This window comes from Somniosus microcephalus, chromosome 2 (genome assembly GCF_052327205.1).
Source record: "Somniosus microcephalus isolate GS21.2 chromosome 2, FLI_Smic_1.0, whole genome shotgun sequence".
In the NCBI taxonomy this organism is placed as follows: Eukaryota; Metazoa; Chordata; class Chondrichthyes; order Squaliformes; family Somniosidae; genus Somniosus; species Somniosus microcephalus.
The window spans coordinates 100,488,722-100,504,949 of NC_140988.1; the positions used below are offsets into that span (position 1 = coordinate 100,488,722).

General features: G+C 41.6%; 1 protein-coding gene across 2 annotated transcripts in view; it reads right to left on the minus strand.

Moving 5' to 3' along the window:
• The window catches only part of lrba (LPS-responsive vesicle trafficking, beach and anchor containing), a 991,104-nt gene that overhangs the window by 119,612 nt on the left and 855,264 nt on the right, over positions 1 to 16,228 (minus strand). For both annotated transcript variants that reach the window (XM_086011652.1, XM_086011642.1), the window contains exon 47: positions 7,949 to 8,116. In XM_086011652.1, the coding sequence (XP_085867778.1) occupies positions 7,949 to 8,116 (168 nt within the window). The remainder of the gene's footprint in view (positions 1 to 7,948; positions 8,117 to 16,228) is intronic.

Here is a 16,228-nt window from a genome sequence, read left to right on the forward strand (position 1 = left end):
TTCTGCAAACTTCTGCATCCCTTCATTTGCACCTGACTTTATGGCTACAGGGTGGACTGTGCCCCATTGGCCATCTGCCAGCAAGCACCCATGGCCCTTTCTGGGCACACACATGCACATTTGACTCAAGGCGTCATGTAAGGGTTCTTGCACCATGGGGGGCATGAGATGATCACTCAGGGCATAATGTAAGGGCTCTTCCACCATGGGGGGCATGAGATGATCACTCAGGGCATCATGTAACATAACTTCCCCTCCTTTCCCCTGCAGTCCAAGCTGGCGAGAATTGGCAAAGACCAGCTTCGCACCGGTGGAGGACCTCCACAAGTCGTCACTCTCACGGATCTCGAGGAGAGAGTCCACCAGATTCTTGGAGGACGTCTGAGTGGTCCTGTAACCATTGCAGCTGCCGACCCCATTGTCGACAGCGATGGTAAGGTTCTCACCTTTTACAACTGTCTCCTTCCACTTGTTCCCCCCGCCAGCATGCTTTCTCACTGTGGACCCATGTCATAGCCTTGCCGCAATCTGGCATCCCTTGCTGCCAAGCTGTCCTTTTGCTAAAGCCACTCTTCCACCTCCCTGCGTTCAGATGCTGCATCACCAGCTCGGGAGCCGGGCCCTCAAGATGCCAGTGCCAGTGCCTCCGAAGGCTCAATGAGAAAATTACTGTCCAACAGAAGGTCAGCAACTCTCTCCAGCAACGATCAGAATGGCCAGGCCAAATGGCTGCAGCTTTTATACTAGTGCTGTCCACTTTAAATAGTGCCCCCCGAGTCCGAGAAGGGCCTGGGAACGCTCAATCCAACAGTCACTAATAGCGCCAGGCGGAAAGGTTGCGGGCGCCACCGAATATCCGGTCAGGGGCGCCAAAAAGGCGTTGCACACTGAAATGACGTCATGATCTGCCTGCGCCCGCGGGCGAGCGCAAAGTGTTAGCGCCAGTGCTAAAACGATACTCAATATGGGAGGTGGCGCTATATTCACTGCACCCGCCCAAAAATTGGGTAACGCCCCAATTCTCGGGCTCCTTATGCGCTAATCACTGGCGCTACCAACCGAATTTCTAGGCCAAAGTATGGTCAGTAAAATCCATAAACTTTCAAGCACTGTGTCATGTAGATAACAACAACAGCTTGCATTTATATAGTGCCTTTAACGCAGTAAAATATCCCAAGGTGCTTCACTGGTAAACAATAGGTGAGGGCATGATTAAGGATGAAATGGAAGATGCCACAGGTTGCTTGCTGTGAACTGGTTGGATCAATGCCCAGTGACAGTAATCAATGCTACAACAGAAGCAAACCATAAAAATACCATGTGGTATCATTTCTACCATTGGCTAATCTTAGGACAAAATATCCATCAAGTAATAAATAAAAGTTGGTTTGTACAAGGTAACTAGGATTTATATTGGACCCATTCAGATCTGTAATCTTCATAATATGCTTTTTATGTATCAATTGCAAGAAGATTACTATCCTCCTGCAGTGGGCCACAGATAATGTGCTTGCAATTAACTGCCTGATGTCAGTAAAAGCTCTCTTCTTCCCTCCAGAGTACAGTATTCACGACAGTTCATACAGTTCTATAATAAGGGTGCCCATTGAAAAGAAAGGATATGGCAGGGGTGAAACATAGAAGATAGGAGCAGGAGTAGGCCATTCGGCCCCTCGAGCCTGCTCCGCCATTCAATGCGATCATGGCTGATCATCCAAATTCAGTACCCGGTCCCTGCTTTCTCCCCATACCCCTTGATCCCTTTAGCCGTAAGAAATATATCCAACTCCTACTTGAATATATTTAATGAATTGGCCTCAACTGCCTTCTGTGGTAGAGAATTCCACAGGTTCACCACTCTCTGGGTGAAGAAATTCCTCCTCATTTCTGTCCTAAATGGCTTACCCCTTATCCTTAGACTGTGACCCCTGGTTCTGGACTCCCCGACCATCAGAAACATCCTTCCTGCATCTAGTCTGTCCAGTCCTGTCAGAATTTTATAAGTTTCAATGAGACCCCCTCTCATTCTTCTAAACTCCAGTGAGTATAAGCCCAATCGACCCAATCTCTCCTCATACGTCATTCCTGCCATCCCAGGTATCAGCCTGGTGAATCTTCGCTGGACTCCTTCCATGGCAAGAACATCCTTCCTCAAATAAGGCGACCAAAACTGCACAAAATACTCAAGATGTGGTCTCACCAAGGCCCTGTACAACTGCAGCAAGACATCCTTGTTCCTGTACTCAAACCCTCTTGCTACGAAGGCCAACATACCATTTGCCTTCTTAACCGCCTGCTGCACCTGCATGCTTATCTTCAGCGACTGGTGCACAAGGACACCCAGGTCTCGTTGCACTTCCCCTTCTCCCAATCTATTGCCATTCAGATAATAATCTGCCTTCCTGTTTTTGCCACCAAAGTGGATAACCTCACATTTATCCACGTTACATTGCATCTGCCATGCTTCTGCCCAATCACCCAACCTGTCCAAATCATCCTGGAGTTTCTCGGCATCCTCCTCACAGCACACACGCCCACCCAGCTTTGTGTCGTCTGCAAATTTGGAGATATTACATCTAGTTCCCTTGTCTAGATCATTAATATATATTGTGAATAGCTGGGGTCCAAAGACCGATCCCTGCGGTACCCCACTAGTCACTGCCTGCCACTTGGAAAAAGACCTGTTTATTCCAACTCTTTGCTTTCTGTCTGCCAACCAGTTCTCTATCCAAGTCAATACCTTGCCCCCAATCCCATGTGCCTTAACTTTACACGCTAATCTCTTATGCGGGACCTTATCGAAAGCCTTCCGAAAGTCCAAATACACCACATCCACTGGTTCTCCCTTATCTATTTTACCAGTTACATCCTCAAAAAATTCCAGTAGATTAGTCAAGCACGATTTACCTTTTGTAAATCCATGTTGACTTTGTCCGATCCCGGGTGCTCATTATACAACCTCATTATTCCCCCAGGAGGACCCTGCACTACCTATTGTACACATACTCTTGATTTCACTCCAGCTGCCGGCAACTTGTATTTAAGGTTAAACAAATGGTACACCAGTGAAAGAGAAGAGTAAGAATATGCCATGCCAGGTTATATAGGAAGTTAATTGATTACAAAACAAGTCCTATAAGCAGGAATGGAAAGACTGGCTGAGTATTTAGTGATAATTCACTGTTCCACAGAACCTTCTTAAGGAACCTAGTTGGTGAGATGGCATTTTATTTGGTCAAGTGTCATGTTAGCAGCCAGAAGGAGGTCAGACGCAGTTTGGGAGACAAGCAACTTCATGGCAATTAATGTAAGCTACCAACATTAATTGTTGGGGTTGGGTTGCTAGTTATCACATCAGCAAATTATCTGTCCTCCAGGTTAATGCAAAACTCCAGAAATAACTGCTGAGGAAATTATACTTCCAATGAAATGAAAACTGTGGCAGACTTTAAACCTCAGCTCACGTTACAGGACAATAATATGCCAATAAAGTGCATCAGTCCTTCAATATAGGACAATTGGTGCTTTCAAGACAGAGATAAATAGATTGTTGTTAGGCAAGAGTATCAAGGGACATAGAGCAATTGAATGGCACAAACTGCAGTGTGCTTGTTAAGGGAACAAAGGAATTTCACTCAAGTAAACACTTGCAATGGGTTCAATACTAGACAGTGCATATATGAAACTAAACACCTGTAAGTTCATTTCTTCACATTTAGAAAAACGAGGATTATGGGAAGCGAGTGATCATATTTCAGAAAAGGCAGGGATGGTGGGGCATCCGGGGTTGAAAGCAAGACTTGTAGTTGCATTTCAAGAACGAATACCATTCTGATGAAGAGTCTACTCCCAGAACATGAAGTTGTTTTTCCTCTTTACAGATGCTGATGGACCAGTTGGTCACTTGCCACATTTTTGGTTCATATTTGGAGAAAGAAGGTGGAAGGGGAGGAAGTATTTGGTTTTATTACATTGTTTTCAGATGTTCATATATTGTAATGCTAAATAATTGTGTTTATGACTTGATGTTTTTAGACTCCTGTTCGCATTTCCTTCTTAAATGTACATATATAGTGTATATGCTTGTGTTAAAAATAAGCCTTACAGTGGGTTTGAGGGAGTGGCGCTTGAGCAAGTTGGTGTTCGGAATTGTGACCTCAGCCTAACGTTAGTGAGTTCCTATGTACCCCTAGGATACGGGAATAAATAAGTTTTCAAATTAAATTCTTTGAAGTTTTTTTGCGTTTAAGCTCTCTATAATAACAGCTTGAATTTGTAATACTTCTGACTGTAATTGCTCATATAAATGTCAATGGTATTTCAAAGTGGTATTCTAAATCTAGATCAACTTTTTAAATCAGTTCCTGAACAGATGTTTTCAGATTCTCTTCCCTTGTCCTGGCCAATGTTTATCCCCCAACCAACATCACTAAAAGAGATCATCTGGTCATTTATCTCGTTGCTGTTTGTGGAACATTGTTAAGGGCAAATTGGTTGCTAGTTTTCCCTACATTACAACAGTGACTTTGCTTCAAAAATATCTCATTGGCTGTAAAGCATCTTGGGATGTTGAGGTTGTGAAAGGCACTAAATAAATGCAGAGAGTAAGTGTATTTGTTCTAAATTACCAATCAAGTTCAGACTTTTTCCAGAGTAAGATTTTTTTAAATGTGCTTGTCTTATTGTGATATTCAGTGACAGATAAATGTTCTTTATTTCTTTCTCCCTTGAATGAACATTTATCAATACCAACTCAAATGTAATGTTGCTTATAAGTTTGTTCAGTCTGTACAATCCAGCATATGTGAAAATTAGAATAATGTGAATGATCTACATGTAATCAAAGTAATAGGCTTGGTACTAGGAGGATTGTAACGATCATGCAAAATAAAATACACTTCATTTAAAATCTCTCTCAGGTCAGTTTTCTAAATGGACGTCAATTACCCCATATCACCCGAGCTTGTCAAAATGTCACATGGTCACCAACAAACAATTACTGAAGCATTATAAACAATAATGTTTATCAGGTAGATCAGAATAGGTTTCTCCACCACCTTTTTCCAAACCAGCACTATCAGTATTCAGAGTAAGGGTAGAATATTCAAAGTTTTTACACTTGCAAGGGAAAACAATTTCCAGACACACATCTGAACATCTTTATCCCTTTTCAAAGATAATTTAAAATATTTTCTTGAAACATATATTATTGGGAGAATTGGCTTGTAGGAATTACTGAGCCTGTAGTTCAAGAGCGCTAAACATAATTTAATAGGGCAAACTCAGCATGGTTTCATGAAGGGGAAGTCATGTTTAACAAATTTGCTTGAGTTTTTTGAGGAAGTAACATATAGGGTGGAAAAAGGGGAACCAGTGGACGTAGTGTATTTAGACTTCCAAAAGGCATTTGACAAGGTGCCACACAAAAGATTATTGCTCAAGATAAAAAAATCACGGGATTGGGGGTAATATTCTGGCGTGGGTGGAGGATTGGCTCTCTAACAGAAAGCAGAGAGTTGGGATAAATGGTTCGTTCTCAGATTGGCAACCAGTAACTAGTGGTGTTCCGCAGGGGTCAGTGCTGGGTCCCCAACTCTTTACAATCTATATTAACGATTTGGAGGAGGGGACCGAGTGTAACATATCAAAGTTTGCAGATGATACAAAGATGGGACGGAAAGTAGTGAGTGAGGAGGACATAAAAAACCTGCAAAGGGACATAGACAGGCTAAGTAAGTGGGCAGAGATTTGGCAGATGGAATACAATACTGGAAAGTGTGAGGTTATGCACTTTGGCAGGAAAAATCATAGAGCAAGTTATTATCTTAATGGCAAGAAACTGGAAAGTACTGTAGTACAAAGGGATCTGGGGGTCCTGGTGCACGAAACTCAAAAAGTTAGTATGCAGGTGCAGCAAGTGATTAAGAAGGCCAATGGAATGTTGGCTTTTATTGCTAGGGGGTTGGAATATAAAAACAGGGAGGTATTGCTGCAGTTGTACAAGGTATTGGTGAGGCCGCACCTGGAATACTGCATACAGTTTTGGTGTCCATACTTAAGAAAAGACATACTTGCTCTCGAGTCAGTACAAAGAAGGTTCACTCGGTTAATCCCGGGGATGAGGGGGTGGTCATATGAGGAGAGGTTGAGTAGATTGGGACTCTACTCATTGGAGTTCAGAAGAATGAGAGGCGATCTTATTGAAACATATAAGATTGTGAAGGGGCTTGATCGGGTGGATGCGGTGAGGATGTTCCCAATGATGGGTGAAACTAGAACTAGGGGGCATAATCTTAAAATAAGGGGCTGCTCATTCAAAACTGAGATGAGGAGAAACTTCTTCACTCAGAGGGTGGTAGGTTTGTGGAATTTGCTGCCCCAGAAAGTTGTGGAAGCTACATCATTAAATAAATTTAAAACAGAAATAGATAGTTTCCTAGAAGTAAAGGGAATTAAGGGTTACGGGGAGCGGGCAGGAAATTGGACATGAGTCTGGGTTCGGAATGGTCATGGCCCTGTGGGTAGTGGAGCGGGCCCAGGGGCCGTGTAGCCTTGTTCTGCTCCTACTGTGTTCTAATTCTGTTAGATTTCAGGAGATGGTTTTATTCCTGTTCCTGGCTGGGGTGGAGATCGCCTTTACAGAAGGTAAGTACTGTAGAAAATATAGGGACAGAGTGATCTCCTGGAAGAATTTCGATCGCCTAGATGGGTCGGAGAGGAATTTCCCAGATTTTTTTCTCCCAAATTGGCCATTGGGTCTTTATCTGGTTTTTCGCCTCTCCCGGGAGATCACATGGGTTCGGGTGGATGCAGAGTGATAGAAAATTTGAGGTTAGGATCAGATCAGCCATGATCTTATTGAATGGTGGAGCAGGCTCGAGGGGCCGATTGGCCTACTCCTGCTCCTATTTCTTATGTTCTTATGTAAATTAACATGCACAGTTCAAATTATAATGGTTAAGACACTGAGTCAACGGCTGCATCTGTTTCCTCACTCGTCTAAGCCATTTTCCGCTCGAAGAGGCCATCAGCATTTACTATTAAAAAAAGCAACAGCTACAACAAAAATAAAAGATGTTAAGTTACTACTGTTTTTTTTTTAAAAAGGGCTATAAGTTGGTGATAAACTTCCTTCAAGAGTTTCAAAAGCTCAGATCAGCACTTTAATAATGTGTTGGAATACAGCAGTCACAGATGCTGAAATGTTATAAAGATTGTTAAAGTTACTTCTACATATAATGTTTTGCAACTAAAATGACATTATATACACAAGTGCAGCTTGAAAGATCTTTGGGAGTTTTCACTTACAGCAAATGAACTAATGACATTTTAGAACTTCAGGCAAGTCAGCTACACAATGCTTTAGTCCACACAAACTGGTGCCTGGCTGCTGAGCATCAGATTTTTTTCCTCTAATATGGTTTCAATTATCAGAGATATATAGCTGCATTTGGAAAAAAGATTTGAAAGCCTGAATGATTAAAAAGTTCCCTCTCTCTTACTGTGCCGGAGCCTGGTATGTAATGGTGTCGTTGTCATGCATCACAAAGTCTCTGAGGGTAGTTAACAAAAGGTATATTAGAACTACTGGCCCGTCTTTAGCAACTTGGCAGTCATGGATAGTAAAGCTCTTTGATACAAGGCTCTAATACTATTTTTCAAGCTATCTGTCACTGAATATCACAAAAAGACAAGCACAGTTAAAAAAAAAAAAACCCTATTCTGAAAAAATCTGAACTTTGATTGGTAATTTCAAACAAATAAACTTACTCTGTGCTCCATAGGCTACTTAAAATAAGTTGGGGAACCGAAGACAGATTGTCACTGAGCTGAGATCTAATCTTTTCATATCTCATGCTTCTGCCTGTTTCCTGTAATTCTGGCAAATAAAACCCCTGCTGGTTCATTCACTGCAGCATTAAGTCACCACCTTTTGCCACGAACTTACCTCTCTTAGCACTGGGTCACTGATGGAATTCAGGTTGACAGCTCCTTCATAGGTCAGGTAATAGAAGACATTGAGGCCTCGAACAGCCTCAGGCCCTTGCTGCTTATATCCAAAAATCAGATCAATCCACTGGTGAAGCTGGCAGGAAACAAACTCGCTCTCCAGAGCCTGTAAACCACAACAGAGGGGAAACGTCAGTGTCAGATGAGTTATTCAGTTTCTGAAGTATGGATTCATTTTATATAACCCACTCCTTGGCTGAGCTGTATTTAGACCATCAACTAATTAGGCAGCCCACTGGGTCAGTGGTTTAAAAACCTGGGTGCACATTATCGTGACTTTTTCCCGTGGAGAACGTCTATTCTCCGAGTGCAAAGGTCAAAACAAACTCCTAAACTTTTTACATTGTCCCGGGCTTACCAGGGGGTGGGCAGAGGCTTGATACTGTCACACAAGTGAGGCAGAAGAAAGCATTCCCAGCCCTCCTGCCACAATTTCCTGTTTGTGTAGACATGGGGCATCTAGACATGGCACCACAAAGCTGACATGGGGAGGGGGTAGGGGTTGCATCAGGACCCTCAGAGAGTTTGAGGGGACTTCAGAGCAAGTTTAAGACAGGACTGAAGGTAAGTGAGCCTTTTTTTTTTTAAATTACAGGTGAATTCTCAGATCTTGGGGCCTTCTGGCTGCTGCTCGTCATGCAGTCCAGTGTCCTGCCCCATTTCTGGTGCTAGGCCCAGCTGTGGGCAGGCATGCCATGGGCCAGATTAATGGTCATTGCTTGGCCTGGACAGATGCAGCGCGTTTCTGGTATGCTGCTCTAGAAAGAACCAGAGCACAGGGGAGCCAACAAAAATTGGCCAGAAAATAAATGTTACGAGTGAGAATTCCAAGGCTGCTTAACCATTAAAATCAACTATGGCCCTGGCTATTTCAGAACTTGTCAGCCAGACCACCTAGCACAGTGCTGTTGGGAAGGGTTCCATTGGTCACATGGTAAAGACCAGCAACCATAGAGTTCTAATAAGCAACACTAATTGTGACTTCAGAGAAGGTCTCAACAATAGCAGCGTACATTTATATAGCAAAATGTTCCACATAACAATAAATGCTGGCCTTGCCCACATCCCATAAACAAATTTTAAAAAGTCCAGTTCACTTATAAGCAAAAAGACCAAAATGGAACACAGAGAATAACAGGCACATGGGAGTAAAATCAAGTCAGTAACCTGATCGATGAATTTGAGTGACATAAATTGAGACATCAGATGAGCCCTGAAATTACTGCCAGGTCATTTTCATACAGTAAAGTCTAAACAACATCATGCAAGTCACTACCCAAATTTACAGATGCTGTTTTAGTAAAACTTTATAAACTACACACCATATTTTGCTGTTTATTTTGGAGAATTTTACATAAATTTACATATTCAGTTATGTCATTATACACTTTGTTCACTTGGTACTTGCAGAAATATACACTAATATATTGGTTTTATAAATATGATGGAAACAGTACATTCTATGAGATGCTGCACCTTGTTTTACTCCGGCCATGGGAGATAATTGATCTGGAAGAGAGGTGTGCGCATGCTTCTGCCTCCTTCGATATTTCAGATAATTATCCTTTGCCAGCCTTCAGTTGGGGCACTGCTGTTTATTCATTTTGCCCCCCATTATAATCGTCCCGTTCCCCAGGGGAGAATGACACTTGATTTTAAGTGCACCAATTTGCTTCTACTTCCCCACCTCTGGCAATAGACTGTACATCAGTAGTTTTGATTGATACGTGTCTCAACCAGCACCTTGTAATCCTCTCCTTCGATTCTGGTTTGCTGCTTGCCACTTTACCATTGGAGGAGTCACTATGTCATTGCACTGTGGAATTCTTTCCCAAAATTACTTTGGCCCGGAATTTGCAGTCCGGATGATGGCGAACTGGCAGTGCTCACCATCATTCCGCCTTTGAAACTGACCGCAACTTCGGGAGATCCTGAAGTTGCGGTCTGTCATTATTGCTCCTCCACAGGCTGCGCAATTTTAGAAACAATTTGATTACAAATTTTATTATATAGAGTTTTATCTTGTTTTTGATCTGTGTGCCAACAATAGCCATCAACCCACCAACGTGCCCTTTGTGTATGATAACTTTCACATAAAAGGATGAATAATTGAAACATAACCAGATTACTAGCTGGACATTCTCTGCTAGTATATATTATAAAAGTAATAATTTAAATAATACAAGAGCTTTATGGTTTTAAGCATCTGAATGTTGAATTGTTACTAGCATAAATATATTCCATATCCAAGACTGTGCAAGGAGTTGTTTCTGTCGTAATAATAATTTGTGTGCAGCAAACCAATAGCTAAGCATGCAATACAATCATTATTTAAGTAAGTGCTTACTGGAAGAAAAAACAGCAAAATTCTGAACTGGTTTATTAAAATGCACCATTTTTGAAGACATACACAGTCCACAAGCAAAGTGCAAAATAACTACTCAGTGTAACAAAGTCACACGGAGACAAAACTCCTCCAATATGTTCAAATCAGGACAAGCTGTTTGATTGCCACTGCAGTCTCATGTCACATTAAAGCATGACAAACATTAAACCATACACTTAAATGGCAATTTATATCATTTAAATGTTTACTGCTGGAGCAGCTCATCATTCATTTAAATGTGACTTTCTGACAGCTAATTTCAGTTAATTTTCTGTATCCACTTAATTAGAACTTTCAATCAAGAAAGAAGAAGGGCTTGTAAATGTTTTGTGGATGGGATGACATTTTCTTCTCGTTACAATGAGACTAGTGAATTGTAAACCTTTCCCCATAATGAATTATCAGATAGTACATCATGCCAGAGCAAAGACTGACCATATGGAAATCTGCTGCAATGATTCTTCTAGACATATGCTTTGGACAGAATTTTATTTATGTTCACATATAAACTAGAACCACCACCATTCCTTGATACCAAAGGATAATTTACAGACATGATCCTTACAACAATGATAATGATGCAATAGACTACATTAAATGGCAATTGAATCTCTGGAAACAAAATTACATCATTAAAAATTGAGTTATGGCTATTTATAAACTTTAAAGAATCTTCTGGATGTCTGCACTAGTGAATTTATTTGTGGGTAATGAAACAGGACCCTATACATAGTAAAGTGAGTAGAAAGTAAAACAATAAAGTAGAACATGCGAATTAATGAATCTTCCTACGTATATAGTAGATCACGACAGGCAGGAGTAAGTACATTCATTTTCTTATTAAGTGAACATATAATATTTATCAGTTCAGTTATTTTTCTAGTTTCACAATACAATTCACAGGAATGTAAGAAACAAGGAATTTGTGCCATTCAAATTTTACTGGCGGTACTGGGACCAAAACTATGAAACCATACGCACAAAAGTCAGAAGAGGAGGAAAGAAAACTGTAAAAAATTAGGCTATTCTTCAATAGTTCGTCTTTTTTAAATTAATGATACCTGCACTTTACGGAGTTGCATTTCACTAAATACAATGCATACTTAATGTATTTTGTTCAAAATAGAAAAATTCAGCAACCTAGGATTTTCCACTTGGATTGTACTCCTGGCTGTTGTTCTGTTTGTAACATAATGGCCCAGATTTTGCTGTGAGCAGCGAAGGAAAGGCTTTCGCCATTCACCTCGCGTACAGTTGCCCACAGATTTTTAGCGGGTTTGTCAACAGAGACTTCCAGTCGTCCGCCATCTATTTGAATTCGGCGCCCTCTACAGGGGATCTGTGGCACTGTGAGCATAGCAAGCAGCAGGGAGGCTCTTCAACCAATCAGATTGAAGAATCCTCACTGAGCCATGCAGTCTGCAAAGCAGGAAGTAAAAAACAGGAAATATAAATGACATTTAATTCATTGTACAGGAAGTGAAATAAAGATTGGGACATACACACGGGATTTAGAGAAAGTCATAAAACAGAAAAGCAACTAAAAATTAATTTTTATATCTTCAAAAATCTGCAACATTAATTTTCTTCAGAGGGAATGAGACTCCACATTGCTTAATTTTTCAGGGCCAGAGAGGTTGTTCAGCAGTAATTATTACTTACTACAGCATTAAAAACTCAGTTACTCCTGATTGTACAAGACCTAACTTTTTCATACGTCTTTAGTGCGAGAATAGTGGGTAATTAGCCTAAGTTCACGCCATCGCAGTGATCTCTGTGCAGATTCCATCGGCAAAGACTGCAACAGCAGACCCGGAGGAGGAGCAGGGTATCACTGACAGTAACTTCCGGATTTCCATATTTAACTGCACATGTATGGACGCCAGTAGTTGCTGTCAGTTTTACTCAGTAATAACAGTGAGCACTGACAGCTAAATCCGGCCCAATACATACCACAATGTTCTCAACTCAAGCTCAACCATGAGATAGCAACTAACTGTTCATTTGTTTGAACAAAGATGATACAAGTATATCACATTTGCACACCTGGCGAACTAGCCTATATCTTACAAATGAGAACTGATGATATCTATTGTGAATTAAAATATACTTAGTCAGCAAATCAGCTATTATAATTCATAGTATAATGGGCTATGGGAAAAAGTGTGTGTGAGGAAGAGAGGAGGGAGGAAGAAAAGAAGAGGGAATTTTACATTGGTCAGCTAGCAAAAAGCTAGATCCCATTAAATGTTACACCCCTAGGTCTGTAGGTCACAAAACCTGTATGCAAGTGCTATTTCTTCAATGGTTTTTATGGTACTTGGACAGAAAAAAACACTTTGGCCCTGAATTTGCAGTTGGTGGCGTAGCTTTCAAACGCTGCATAGTTGTGCGCAGCATAGTGCCCCACAGAGCCCAGGAGCGCACCGCTGTACCTATGCGAACCTGGGATCATGTGGAGCGGTGCTCCTTTTAATTCTTGACTCTTAGCCAATTGCCAATTCAAAACTCCCCAAGTGAAATTCTGGGTAAACGGGTAATACAACCAGTGTGGTGTTCATTGAGCAAACTTTATGTTGGAAATATCAATGTAAGATCTATTTGTTAGGTTGAGGTGGTAATTTTATTTTTTAATTGGTTAACATAGAAACTCTATGTGCCTGTAGCCAGTGTTTAAGACACATGGAATAGATTTGAAAAGGGTTTCCTGCGATGCAAAATATAGTAGAGGTCTTTTTAAAAGTGAATGTTACTAAAATCGACTTACTTCTTAAAGTAACTATTTTGGAATTATACATTGTTCTGATAAATGAGAAGAAAATGCCCATTGTTTGATTTGGGAGATGGAAGTGAAAGTTTACGTACGGCCACTTGTAAAGGGGTTTATATCAGGGGTGCTGTAAATATTCAGAGTCAACAAACTGTATTTTCTATACAGAGAGATGTTGAGACAGTTTAGGTGTAGAATAGGTAGGTCCATAGTTTAAAATAAAAAGCTACATCTATTCAATGGCAGCAAATAATTGAACATACATATTTACCTATTGTACGGCACCAGTTAACAATTTGGACTTAGTGGGATATGAAATTATGCTAATTGTCTATTACTTTTATCCCCATATTCTCATTTCGTCCACTTGTCCCAGTTCTCTTTTTCTTTCTATGAGATTTTTTTTATTTTTAATTTTTAAAGTCACTGCCTTGGTTATCCAATATGTGTAAGAAAACACCGCAGTTCGTTCACATTAACTGAATCAACCATCGACATTAAACTGTTAGGGTTAACCAAATGGAAAATGACTGCAAAGGTAATGGACAATTAATGAAACCAGAATACCGGTCCCCTTATGCTGTGCAACAGGCTTCCAGCGCCTGTTTGCACCAGACTTAAACATTTTCAACGTAATTACTTTGCAGTGGGTGGGCAATCAGCCCAACTTTTCGCCAGCACATTCATTTGTATGAGGAGGCGAAAGACGCAGCAAAGCCTATGTGCAGTTGGAACTTGACAGATCGTAAGTTCGGGATTTAGCGCATGCGCTTAATCCTGAACTTGCGGTCAGTTTCAAAGGCAGTATGATGGCGTACTCTCATACCGACTGCAAATTCAGGGCCAATATTTACATTTTAGCAATTACAGAATTGTAGCTGCTTTAAGTTGAGTATATTCAAGGCTGAGATAGATTTTTGGACTCTAGGGGAATCAAGGGATATGGGGATCGGGAAAGTGTTGAGGTCGAAGATCAGCCATAAACATATTGAATGGCAGAGCAGGCTCAAGGGGCCTTATGGCCTACTCCTGCTCCTAATTCTTATGTTCTTAAGGTAAGCTTATGAGAATTTCTCTCACCATCACCGTTGCTAAAGCCCAGCAAGAAAAAGACAGTTCGGCTGCAGTACGACATTTACGTAACCAAACTTTAGACTTTCTGGAGGTGGGGCATTTTTCTCAACAAGCTCTCAGTGGGGCATTTTGACGTGTTCACACACTCACAACCAATTCTGTAGAAGCAAACCAAGAGCTGCCACGTAAACAAAGCATCAGTTCTATCTTCTGAGTGGCTCAGATGTGGCCAAGTTACATTACAACGGGTTCAGACAGACTCCATCAGTTCTAAGCCAGTCTGCTAGCAGGACATCTCACCATAGGGGAAGGACTGACATAGTCTCACTCTGCACCAAGTGAACTTCCTGCCAACTTAACCATTCAATGCAATTGATGTCAGAAGTTGCAGAGAAATCTGTGGCCTATTTCCAGTTCTTCCATCTGGAAAGGGACATGGACAGAAGGGAGAGTGAAAATAAAATACACCTAAATAGAAGAGCTCATATCTGTAGTGTATGTGCCTTTAAGAGCCCCATGTGTGCTGTAATGCCGGTAATGGCCACTCGGGCTATATAAGCCTGTATATTGTGTTATATCCGTTAGTTCCCCTCTAGACTTTGCTTAGTAAACACCTATCAAACCAACTCTCGTCTTCAGTGTCTCTATCAGCACACAGACACAACAGTGGCGACGAAGTGGAAACGGACTTACCTGCAATTCGGCAGCACCTCAAGGGCATCGATTCCTCTGGCATCCAGAAGAATCAAGAAAGTGAAAAAAAGCTGTGGTTTCACCAGCTGGCCAAGCTGGTGGCAGGTACTGCGCTAATCCTTCCTGGGCGTCAGGCTGGGGCTCCAGCGGCTGGTTTTACAGCTGGGCCAAGCAGCGAAAGCGGAGGCAAGCAGTAACAGACGGGGAGGGAGCACTCGGGAGACGGCCGGCGCTGCAAACAGGTCGGCGTTCAGACCTGGAGAGAAAGTCCGGCGGGAACGAGTCTCCAACTGTAAATTAAAAATTAAAAAAGAACGGAAACCGCGGGAAACAGCGTTGTCATCGGCAGCAGCGGCAGGAAAGCGCGGGAAGCGCCATATCTTTTCTGCAGAAAAGAAAGAAAAGCGCGGGAAGCGCCATATCTTTTCTAAGATGCCTAAGTCTGGCAATATTGATGCTTTTGATAGCGAGATAGAGGGTTGGACCACATATGTGGAAAGAGTGGAGGTATATTGCACTGCAAATGGAATAGAAGATCAAAAAAAAGCTTCAGTACTGCTGAATCTAATGGGCGCAAAGACATACGGGCTGTTACGAAATTTAATCACTCCAGCCAAACTAAAGGACAAGGATTTTAAAGAAATTGTTGATACCCTACAGGAGCACTTAAACCCAACACCGCTGCTGATAGCGGAACGATTCAAATTCTTCAAGAGAAATCAACACAAGAATGAAAGTAACGCTGATTACCTCACCGAATTAAGAAAGCTATCAAAACACTGCCAATTCGGGGCAGGACTAGCAGATTACCTTCGAGACAAATTCGTCTGCGGTCTCCTAAGTGAAGGAACACAGAAAAGGCTGCTTTCTGAAAAAGATTTAACACTGGACAAGGCTTTCAGTATGGCTGTATCATATGAAGCAGCCGCAAGAGGAGCTGCAGAAATACAACAAAAGACACAGGACTGCGGCACCCATGAAATGACACAGGGTTTCGAGAGATGTTATCGCTGCGGCAGATCCACCCATGACCAGAGGGACTGCTGGTTCAAGGACAAAGCATGCAGGCAATGCGGAAAGATTGGACACATTGCACGGGTATGCCGATCTGGACAAAATAAATCCACAGACGGGAAAACAAAAATCAATAAAGAAAAGTACAGAAAGGTACAAATGATGACGGACATTAGCTCCGAAGACCAGAAGAGCGATAGCGAATCCGAAAACGAGAGACTAAGCTGTCTCAAATTACATAATGTACTTGCCAAAGATGATTACCAGACCATTTGGGTTAC